Here is a 12,176-nt window from a genome sequence, read left to right as displayed (position 1 = left end):
GGCAATGTTTCACTTTTCAATTGAATATAATAATCAATAATGCAATCGGACCAACCATCTCTACAAAAATGAGAGAGATTACACTAGTTTACAAAATAAAAATAAAAATCTGAACTTCAATATTCGAACACCATTTCTAATGTAAAATTGCGTGCTGAATCCGAAAATGAGCTACGGGCTACGATTAAAACGTCGAAATTTCGAACGAGAAAGGCAAAACGGTTCAGATAATTTTATGTGTGTTTGCACTCTTCAACTCATAACTGGAACCATAACACCCATTACACTTTAGCTTGGCAGCAGTTAGTAAAGATGCTGTTGATGCCTGAACGTACCGAGAAATACTAAAAAAAAACCCTAAATCTAAATTTAAGCTAACCTAAGCCTAATAGAAATAAATAAATACCTAAAATAATCAACCGCTAAACAGAAAGGTGCGCCATTCTCCTAATGTGCACAAAATCCCGCAATGCAGCATAAACTGCGATAGCAAGACCGTACCGATCGATCAGACACCACACCAGTACACAGAAAAAATGATCGCTGCCCCGTGTGAGACGGAATAGGCAAAGTAGCTGACAACGGCAGTGAACAACAATATCTCCATCAAGACGGTACGGTGCGTGTGTACTCCTGTAAGGTTAGTCGTCGCGAGTGTACAAAATAGCGAATATTTCACCGCAAATTATACTCCCGGGAAACTGCAACTGCAGTTTTGTGCGAACTGTAAGGCGTATGTACCCAGTGAATCTAAGGCAGTATTAAGTCTGCAAGGTGTGGCCCAGTAGAGGCGAAGAAAAGAAGAGAACCCCAAGTGCAGTTAGAAAAACGCTGCAAGGCGGCATAACCAGTCGAAGAAGGGTGAAAAACAGACCGTAGTAGTGCAAGGTGCAATTTAATAAAACGACCATCCTGGGCCGTCTCGAAGTGAGACAGAGGAAAATCCTTCGAACCCGGAACCCCATGTAAGTTGCCCCATCATTTGGTCCTTCGAGCCGGATCGGAGGAAACCCCAACCAGGAAGGATCGGTGCGGTGAGTACACCATTGCAAATTGCTGCTGACGCGACGCTACGGCAAAGACATTGCCCGTCCCAGCCCCCCGAAGGTGCCTACCGTTAGAGCCATTTTGGACGCTATCGCTGCAGTTCATTGCGAACTTTTGTAATCGCAGCTGATTTGCGCCAACTCGGAACAGAATTTTTTGAAAATTTTCTGGTTGCGAAAAAATTTGCATTTTATTAATAAGGTGGTGGTGAGTGGTAAATTCGCGTAGAGTGGTACGCTCGCGACGGGAAGGATAAATTCGTTCGATTTGCGTGCCATTCTCGGTCTTTCCGCGAAAAAGTGGCATTTCGCGCCGGGAAGGAATTTTTCGTTCGAATTGTGCCATTTCCGATTTCGGGTCGTGTAGGAACGGTACCCGCGCCGGGAAGGAGTCCGAATTTTCGAGTTGTACCGTTTTCCCGTTTCCGATACTTAAAGTGGTGGTAGTGAAGATCAGTGAAGTGATCCAATAATGGCGACTAAAACAGAAAAGAAGCTGTCAGAGTACGTGATACAGCGGAAGGGGATCCTCGTAGTGCAGAAGGCAGTGGAGAAGTTTGCGGAGGATTTCGATTGCGATCGGGATGCCTGCCAAATACCAATTCGCCTCGATTCACTGGACCGAATCTACAAGGAGTTCCTGGAGGTACAAGGACAGATCGAGCTGTACGATAAGTCGGAGATGCTAGATACCCACTTGGAAGAACGCATGGATTTCGAGACGCGTTATTGCAGGGTTAAAGGTTTTCTACTGTCCAATCGCGCTACTGATCCCAACCTGTAACTAATTACTTACGTTTGCCCGGCGGGGGCAATTTGCTACGGAGGAATTGCGGACTTTCTTCCCTGACTGCAAAAACCAATGACAAAACTAGCAAAAAGGGCTCTTGCAATTAAGATAAAAAAATAGTTTTAAACATGCACAATTAGAGGCCATTTTATTTAATAGAATTTAATAGACTTTAAGAAATATTTTATTTAAATGTGGGAAAGGATGAAATAGCACTAGCTTACGGTAATCCATGCGTTTGTTCTTCCATGGCGGCGGCGTTGGTAGCAGTCTTGAAGATTTCGAGGCCGGCCGCTTCAACGCTTGGTGGCAGCAGCAACCAGTCCAACAACAACAGAAGCGCGCATTCGGTTCCGACGAAGGGTAGCGCCGAGTCGGTTCGTTCAAATATCTTGACGACGACGAACCTCGGAGAGATGGCGGGTGGATTGGTTCCGCAGTCCGCACATCCGAGTTGGGCCAACTTTTGTCGGCGACCCTTATTACGGTGCGATGAATTTTCACCACAGGGTTGCTTAGTTCACTGAACACAATGGCTGACTGACAGCCGACACACGCCTAACACTGTGCGAAAAATTAATTAATAGTAGCACTTTATATTAATGACTTTTTAGTACCAAACAGTAAACAGCTTACCTGTGAAATAAACAACCATCCTCGATTCACGCTTTGAAGAAAATATGATTGTTGACATCTCAGCTCGTTGACAGCTCAAGCAGTTGACCTAACGGGTGATACAAAAGTGTTCCCATAAACACCCAGTTGGTATAATTTACCCTCGAATATTTTCTATGTTTTCTTCCAAATGAAATAGGGTAAAGCAGTTAATAGCGGTACCATATATTTATCAGATTGTGCAACATGAAACCACAAACTGAACCTGACTTATAAATTAGGGCGCCCTAGATTAAGATTGAGAATTATTAAGATATTTACGCATAAGTGTGTGAGTGGGAATCATAAATCAGAAGGGAGTGCTTGTATGAATGATAGTCTATGTAAGAGAGGAGCAAATGATTAGTGGGTAGAATGATCGAGGAAGAATGAGAAAGGGTATGAAAGTGAAAGGAATGAATGATAGTATGTAAAGGGAAGGAAAGGAAGAGAAACAATTGTTATTAAATTTGGTTTTTGTCTTTGGCGAATGGCTTTAGACAGTATCGGAATAGAATGAAGACGGTATTAGAGTTTTGTCTTGTCTTCTACGAATTGCGCAACCTGTTTTGTCTGGGCGGCAGCTGTTGACTTTTTATTCTGGAGGAGCATGGGGATGGCAAATGCTTATTTTTTCTGACGGACCCTGAGATAGCCAATTCACACTTCCAAGTATGACGTTAAACCACAAAAAGGGACTCAGACATGGCGAGTCTCACCGTTGGAGATTCGCATAAATTAGAAGAAAAGAGCTCCCTTAGGGGAAAAATCATTGTTCTAAATTAACTGGCATCTCCGAAGGAAGTAGGCCCATGGAAATATCATTATTTATACTTGCTTTGAAATCTAGTTATTACTTTATTGCTAAACTCACAAAACAATAATTGCTTCGGCATGGCGAGTCTCACCGCACAAGATTCTCATAATGATCTGGAAGAAAAGAGCTCCGGGCTACGGAAAAATCATTGTTTCAGATTAATTGGAAACTTTAGAGGAAGTAGGCCCATGCTGATGATTGCTATTAAAACAAAAAAAAATCTTTGCTTTTTTTATCCCGACTCCGGGAGGATTGTAACCTCCAAGTTCGGTTACCCTGACTGTTTTCATATGTACATGCCCAATTTGTATAAAAACTACCTGTAAATAAATTTATTGTAAATATTCCTTATCCTTTATTTATAAGCTAAAATAAAATCATTTAAATAACATTATTATAATATTAAACTAGCTTAAACTTTAAATACAAATTCCCTATTCCTAAAGGTGTCTGAATTTATCCCAGTAAATAAATAAAAACAAATGAATTTACGCAAATGAATTATATTTATCTTCAGCTATACCCTATTATTAGATTTCGATTTGAATTTGAATTTGCTATAAAATGTTCCCATACCCCTTGACACCATAATCCCTATAATCTCGCACTATCTTGATGGTCTTCCGTCAACTGCCGGTGACAGTTTCCCAGGCAAGACATCAACGGGAATAAAAACAACTGGGAGCAGACGATCGGTCTCTTATTTGTGTTAGGCGTGTGTCGGCTGTCAGTCAGCCATTGTGTTCAGTGAACTAAGCAACCCTGTGGTGAAAATTCATCGCACCGTAATAAGGGTCGCCGACAAAAGTTGGCCCAACTCGATTGTGCGGACTGCGGAACCAATCCACCCGCCATCTCTCCGAGGTTCGTCGTCGTCAAGATATTTGAACGAACCGACTCGGCGCTACCCTTCGTCGGAACCGAATGCGCGCTTCTGTTGTTGTTGGACTGGTTGCTGCTGCCACCAAGCGTTGAAGTGGCCGGCCTCGAAATCTTCAAGACTGCTACCAACGCCGCCGCCATGGAAGAACAAACGCATGGATTACCGTAAGCTAGTGCTATTTCATCCTTTCCCACATTTAAATAAAATATTTCTTAAAGTCTATTAAATTCTATTAAATAAAATGGCCTCTAATTGTGCATGTTTAAAACTATTTTTTTATCTTAATTGCAAGAGCCCTTTTTGCTAGTTTTGTCATTGGTTTTTGCAGTCAGGGAAGAAAGTCCGCAATTCCTCCGTAGCAAATTGCCCCCGCCGGGCAAACGTAAGTAATTAGTTACAAACCAAACCATGCTGAACAACACAATGGCGACCCCTGCTTACGTTTCGTCTTCTTTCCACCTACGCTTGCCCAAGATCGACCTACCTAAGTTTAACGGTGATTTCTCGCGATGGCTCGCATTCCGTGACACGTACACGTCGATGATTCATAGCAACACAGATATTCCGACGGTTGCGAAGCTGCAGTACCTGTTGCAGTCACTAGAGGAAGAAGCCCGAAAACCATTCGAGTCCGTAGACATAGAAGCGGACAACTACGCATCGACTTGGGAGGCATTGCTGAAACGGTACGACAACAAGCGGTTCTTGAAGCGTCAGCTCTTCCGAGCTCTGTACGACCTTTCTCCAATTAATCAAGAAAGTCCCCAAGAAATTCACGCTTTGGCTGACGATTTCCACCGACATGTAAGGGCTTTGGCAAAGTTAGGCGAGCCAGTCCATTATTGGGACACCCCGTTGGTCAACCTCCTTTGTTACAAGCTGGATTCAACTACACTACGTGCTTGGGAGGAGAAAACCAGCAATAACGACGATGTGACCTATGAAATGCTGATCGAATTCCTCTACCAACGTGCCCGTATGCTGACGTCCGTTATAACCGATCTGCGATATCGGTCCCAACAACCGGTTACAGCCAAGGTGGCCGGTTCCATTCCAACCCCGCAACCGTTCAAGGTGGCATACAAGGCAGCCACCGTTGAATCGAGCTCCAGTGCTCCGTGTCTCGCCTGTCCGGAGAAGCATTTGCTCTTTCAATGTCCAGCATTTTCCGAGATGTCCATCTGCCAGCGTCGTGAGCTGGTTTCCCAGAAACGCCTATGCTGGAATTGCTTCCGTACTGGACACCAAGCCAGGAATTGTACCTCCGTGTTCTCCTGCCGTAACTGCCATGAAAAACACCACTCCCTGCTGCACGAGCCAGTACCATCGAACATGCAATCTACTCCTGTCGTGGCAGCAAGCCAGCCTCTTCCCTCGACGTCCGCCATCGCTGGCCCTTCCAGCTCGATGAATCCGAACAGCCAAGTGAGCCTGTCGGCCCAGGCTGAGCACAGCACAGTTTTGCTGGAAACGGTTTGCCTCCTCGTCGTAGACCAGAACGGCAAGGAAATACCCGTACGTGCACTGTTAGATTCAGGATCCATGTGCAACTTAATCACCAACAAGCTTGCAAATTCCCTGAATCTCCGACGCACCAAAGTGGATATCGCAGTAGCTGGTATAGGTGAATCCACCAAGCAAATCAAGTGCCAATTGACTGCTAAGATCAAGTCGAAGTCGACACCGTACTCCACCAAGCTTGAGTTCCTGATCCTCAAGAGACCGACGGTCAACCTTCCGACCGCTCCGATCGACATTTCCACGTGGAATCTTCCTAAGTTGTCGTTGGCAGATCCAAGATTCCATATTCCATCCGACATTGACATGGTTGTCGGTGGTGAAGCGTACCACGAGCTCCATCCTGGCAGCAAGCGTTCCCTGGGAGAGGGATTACCGTTGCTAATAGAAACGGTGTTTGGATGGACTGTTTCCGGGAAGATATCCATCGATCATCCCACCGTTTCCCGCGTCTGCCATCTGACCACTGTCGATCGAAGTTCAGAGCAAGTGTTGCAGAAATTCTGGGAGCTAGAAGCTGTTGAGCCGTGTTCCGTTGATACCTATGAAGAAAAACAGTGTGAGGAACTTAACACTACTACCACCACTCGCGATTCGTCCGGTCGTTTTCTCGTTCGTTTACCACTCACCCGCGATCCCCTAGTCAACTTCGGCGAATCCAAAGCTATCGACGAATGTCGTTTTTTGAGCCTTGAGAAGCAACTAGAGCGAGATCCACCCACCAAGAACTGCAAATCAATGGACGAATTCGCAAAGAGGACGCACCTGAAGTTGAAGCTTGTCGATCCAGTTGACGATCTGAACCCGCACTGCTACCTTCGGTACCATCTAGTCTTCAAGGAATCCAGCACAACAACGAAGGAAGACCTGCTGTCGATCATTGCGAGGTTTCGCATACACCTGATCCCTATCGTAGCTCAACGAGAGATATTGCCCAGAGAGCTCATCGAAGTTGCCCGCCTTGATCCCCTTCTAGTGTCGTTGAAGTGGCAGCATCCGAAGCTATACGAAAACGGCATCACCAGAGTCGGTGGGAGACTCAAGCACGTCGCCGTTAAGTACCCGATAGTGCTTGCGAAACATCCGCTATCCATACTGTTGTCCGAGCACTATCGCAAGCATCTGCTGCATACAAGACAGCAAACTACGCAAACCACTATGGGTCAGAAGTTCTGGGTGGTGTCAGAACTTTACTCCGTTCGCCACATGTGCCACACTCGTTTCCATAAAGAAAAAAAAAGTATATTTGAAGTATCCAAGCTCCTTCAAGGTGGCCGGAATGTTGATGCCTGAACGTACCGAGAAATACTAAAAAAAACCCTAAATCTAAATTTAAGCTAACCTAAGCCTAATAGAAATAAATAAATACCTAAAATAATCAACCGCTAAACAGAAAGGTGCGCCATTCTCCTAATGTGCACAAAATCCCGCAATGCAGCATAAACTGCGATAGCAAGACCGTACCGATCGATCAGACACCACACCAGTACACAGAAAAAATGATCGCTGCCCCGTGTGAGACGGAATAGGCAAAGTAGCTGACAACGGCAGTGAACAACAATATCTCCATCAAGACGGTACGGTGCGTGTGTACTCCTGTAAGGTTAGTCGTCGCGAGTGTACAAAATAGCGAATATTTCACCGCAAATTATACTCCCGGGAAACTGCAACTGCAGTTTTGTGCGAACTGTAAGGCGTATGTACCCAGTGAATCTAAGGCAGTATTAAGTCTGCAAGGTGTGGCCCAGTAGAGGCGAAGAAAAGAAGAGAACCCCAAGTGCAGTTAGAAAAACGCTGCAAGGCGGCATAACCAGTCGAAGAAGGGTGAAAAACAGACCGTAGTAGTGCAAGGTGCAATTTAATAAAACGACCATCCTGGGCCGTCTCGAAGTGAGACAGAGGAAAATCCTTCGAACCCGGAACCCCATGTAAGTTGCCCCATCAGATGCTATACCCTTCATTTGAGACTGATTTTGTGAAAATCGAGTTAGTCATTCCAAAGAACTCTTTCTTTGTATTCAATTCACTGATTTGGTCAATATACTGCCGGTAAATATGGGATTTTGATGTGTGCCCTCACTATTTAACCGGTAATTACAAAACCAGAACTCCGATCGAAATAAAAGTCAATAGCAACCTATGGTGTGTTACACCTTTCATTTGAGTGTAAATTTGTTGAAGTCGGTCCAGCCATAATAGCGGAAGCAACTCCGACGAAGCGAGTCTGTGCTGCTTCCGCGAAGATCCTACTACTGATATGATTTCAGTAAATAGTAATCAATGAACTTAGCAATGAAAGCACACTATCTTAACCGGAGGGCCAACCGACACATCACGATCCACGCCAGTAACATCGTGACAGGCATGCTGTCTTACTCCCTGAGTAAGATAGGATGACACCGACCTGAAATGGTGAGTGTGCTAACAGTACGACTGCCTCTGTCCCGCTAAAATCTTAGTAAGTCTCCGGTTATGTCTAAAACTAGTTTCGAATAGTTGGCGGTACTAGGTTCGGATGGAACATTCCTGATCCAGCTCTAAACACTAGTCCGCAAAAAAGATAGTGGTAGCCCTAGTATGACCCTCCTGCTTGCATAGTTAACCATGGGATCACAAGAGGCGACTACGTACAATTAGTGGAGATAGCGTCCCGGATTTAGGATCCAACAAAATGGAAAAAGAACAAGAAACCCGCAGATATGGAGTAGGCGCGGTCAAAGGTGGTTTGGTGAGGTCACCACCGCCAGCAGCAGCTGAAGTTATTCAGCAACAGCAGGAGGAGGAGATGTAGCAGCAACAGCAGCAGTAGCACCAACAATAGCCAGAGCAGAGCGGAATGAGTAGGGGAGAGAGGGTAACAATGAAACACATTTTTTCTACAATTTAATTTTGATGATAATACTTGTTATTTGTGTAACCAAAGGTGATACATAGTTCCACTCTGTTGTTAACTAATACATATATTTTTTCCAGCTCGTAAAATTCACGGGAAATAACATTTTTTGGATAATAAACAGTCGGTGGTAAAATGTATCAGTGTGCCCCATGGGTAGGAACTATGAAACACGATGTCGTCTATAGTGAAATATTTTACTTATAAATTTTATTCTTTTGTTTTGACGAAGAATGATCCTAACGCTTTGAATTTAAGTTATATTGGGGCGAAAATCGTTTGCTTTCGAAAGAATCCACTATAACATCGCGTAACATTGAACCACCATATATGCATATCAGCTGCAATCCTGAAATAAGAGACAATTTCTACAAAACTTGCCCAAATTTACTAATTTTGCACTATACGAGTAGTATTTACTGTTGAAAATCGGAACCCATTCACATTTTGAGACCGACCACAAAAACAAAAAATAATCACTGTTCCCCATACGCCTTCGTTCCACAGTTACCCAATGGGTCTTTTCATGAAAATTGTGAAATTACACAGAACCATGAGAAGTTACCAAAAAACTTTGTTCGCGGCATATGTTGAGCATAAAATTTGCTATAAATAGCAATAGACTAAACATTTATTCAATGAATGGTAACTCATAAAGATGGAATAATGTTTTTCATTGCAAATTTACTCTGGCTATCACAAAACAAACAAATATCCATTAAAAGAGATACAGTTATCAGATCTCTTCCAAAATATAGCAACACGTGTAAAGAATTAGAAATCGTGAAATATGAGAGAATGAGACGATTCTGATCATGCATTATAATTTTATTGCGAATGTTTCATAGTTCCTGCTGATCCACTGTTACCCTCTCTCCCCTAATATGTTTATGAATGTCATTTTTTGAAAACATAAAATGTTTATGTGTGATCGCAATTAACCAGCCCCCTGCTAGGCAACCATTTTGTCCTAGCCAACATCTTCCTTTGTTAAAATCAAAACAACCCAATGCTATTGCACGGGTGGCATGGGCCTAGAGGTGGCTAGGCCCACTATATGTTGACTACTGTCAAAGTCTGTATACAGGCCCGTAGCCAGGATTTTGTTTCGGGAGGGGCTTAAAAAAATTTGCATAAAGCTTTTAATTCTGACAATTTGATATAGTCACTAGAAACTAAATTAAATTTTGAAAAGTTCATAATGAAATCAATTCCAAATCAAAGACAATCCTAAAAATATGTTGTCACAAGAAAGGTTATAGTACTTACTCTCGTTACAACAAAGTATATTCTAGAGTTCACAGTATTTATGCGTTAACCGAATATGACAATGCTTGACGGTGCTGGAAAACAGGCATCATGCTAACACAATTTTTTGATATATTCTATTTAAATGAAACTATTTTCAAGACTAGCCTTGGTCGGGTAGATTAGAACCCCAGTTAGGAAGGATTTTTGGTAATCAATAGGATCAAAATATAAATTTAAATGATTAAATCAACTGAAGGAAACTGCCCACATTTTAATTGATTAAAGAAAATTGTCTACAAATCGAATGAAAACACTGATTACTAATATCTTCTAATTTTCCTTCAAATCGCCAGTCGCCGTGCATGTGTCGTTCACCGTGCAGTTTCAAAATCACGAAATTTAAAGAACTAGCTCCCTAAATCCATCGGAGAGATCCAGATCCCAAATCCTTTCGTTTCATCGTTTTATTGAAACATTCCAACTAAAGTTGAATCAAAATTTTAAATACACCGTAAGTTGATCATATAACGTGCACTGGTGCCAAACAAATGTCCTCAACTACTTATTCTCGTTTTGTTGGTAATAGTTTTATATTATTTCTAAATTGTGACGTATTTAGATAGGTATTTTTACGGTGACTATGAGGGCGGTTTTCATTTTGATGAAAAAACAGGATTTGAAGTCACGTCAAATCCACCTAAACGCACGGTAACTGGGGACTTGACGGTACGTGAAATTTGTTAAATGTATTACCAAAAGAACTAGAAGGTCTACCTTCTGATGTCGCAAAAAGCAGAAGCAAAAAAAATTGCTACGCTATAGCAGGCTACAGGCACCAGTGAATCAAGCTAGCTATTGTTCTATATCAGTGCACATACAAATTGTATCGTTGCCCCCGGCTGCGGAGTAAAATGAGTTTGCCAAAGGACGCAAAAGTGCCTGTGCTACGGGATAACACGAACAGTTAAGGAAGTGGAACAATTAGTTAAAGTGAAAATGGAGCTTAATCTCGCTGAAGTTACCTACATTCAGCTACATCACGTAAAAACTGTGTTTTGATCACGTTTAGAAGCTTAGCACAGGCCGAAAACTTTATTGCAAAGAACAACATACAACACGAGGTCGAATTTAATAACACCAGAATCAAGATCTCCGTGCATATAGAAAACGACATGGTGGACGTGCGTATCCATGATTTGGCCCCGCGCACGAAGGAGGATTTCATCAAACAAATCATGTCGCAATATGGAGAAGTAGAATCTATTACGAATGACACCTGGAGAAATTTTTTCTCCGGCATTCCCAATGGCGTTCGTATTGTGAGAATGCGAGTGACTAAACCAATACCTTCTTACATGACTATCGAATGCAAATCACCGAAGGATGGCGTGACCTATAAGCAAACAACGCTAATTACATATCCCGGGCAGACCCCAACATGCCAATTCTGTAACTATACAGCCTACTACGGAAAAACATGCGCCGAAGCAACTAGTCAAAACTCATCTACTACAGCCAACTCTAACAAGCAGCCACCGATACCTTCAGATAAACCTAAAACAACGATCCAATTACCCAATAATGCAGGTACAACGACCACGACAACCGCTCCCAAACCAACAACTAGCATCGCCAATAAAGAAGCAAATACCGATGAAGACGGATATACAACAGCGACCCATAAGAACAAGAAACAAATAAGAACCTCTGATCGTGAACAGGAAGAAAGCAGTACCGACGACGACATGGACGGGAACGATAACGCGAGAGAAGGCAGACTGAATGACCACCAAGCGGCCTCACCGCCAAGGAAAAAGATCTCAACACGCAGCAGCAAACTGCGTCAACAAGATCTGGCAGACCGACATTCTTAGAATTTTTTTATTTTTACTTATTGTAAAAAAAATTAAAAGACCCACGGATCAGTTGTGCTAACGCATTGAGCCGTTTCAAATAAAATTTTAGATTGAAAAAAAAAGAAATATTATAAATATGAACAAGCTCAATAATTTCAGCATCTCTTTATTCCGACATATGGACGGGTATACATCGCACTTACTTCACCTCTGTCGAAGAGTAACGTAGGTGTAAGGCCAACTTTCTTTGATGATTTCTGTTGTTCTGTAGTTGAGTGCCCAGAAAATATAGAACAGCTGCTCTTGGGTCGATTTCAATTTATTTATTATTTTTTCTCTCTTTTTCTTCGTGATCTCTGCTCATCTCTCTCATTTTATTCCATAACGAACACAAATAAAACGAAAACATGAAATCGAAACATTAATCCCAATTTATTGACTGTAGACTCAACTAGTTACAACATTTTA

The 12,176-nt window shown here is 42.6% G+C and overlaps 1 protein-coding gene across 1 annotated transcript; it reads right to left on the bottom strand.

Moving 5' to 3' along the window:
• Positions 1-1,207: 1,207 nt before the first annotated feature.
• LOC131684238 (uncharacterized) lies at positions 1,208-6,293 on the bottom strand. Its single transcript, XM_058966929.1, has 2 exons — positions 4,593-6,293; positions 1,208-1,824 (listed from the first exon to the last, which is right to left on the bottom strand). The coding sequence occupies exon 1, from the start codon at positions 6,134-6,136 to the stop codon at positions 5,342-5,344; it is 795 nt and encodes a 264-aa protein (XP_058822912.1). The 5' UTR covers positions 6,137-6,293; the 3' UTR covers positions 1,208-1,824; positions 4,593-5,341.
• Positions 6,294-12,176: the final 5,883 nt, after the last annotated feature.

Source organism: Topomyia yanbarensis, chromosome 2, assembly GCF_030247195.1.
Source record: "Topomyia yanbarensis strain Yona2022 chromosome 2, ASM3024719v1, whole genome shotgun sequence".
In the NCBI taxonomy this organism is placed as follows: Eukaryota; Metazoa; Arthropoda; class Insecta; order Diptera; family Culicidae; genus Topomyia; species Topomyia yanbarensis.
This window is presented reverse-complemented; position numbering and strand designations above follow the sequence as displayed.

Bases quoted from the DNA above. Each gene is read 5' to 3' on its own strand.
- LOC131684238 (XM_058966929.1), bottom strand. From the start codon at position 6,136: ATGGATATCTTCCCGGAAACAGTCCATCCAAACACCGTTTCTATTAGC.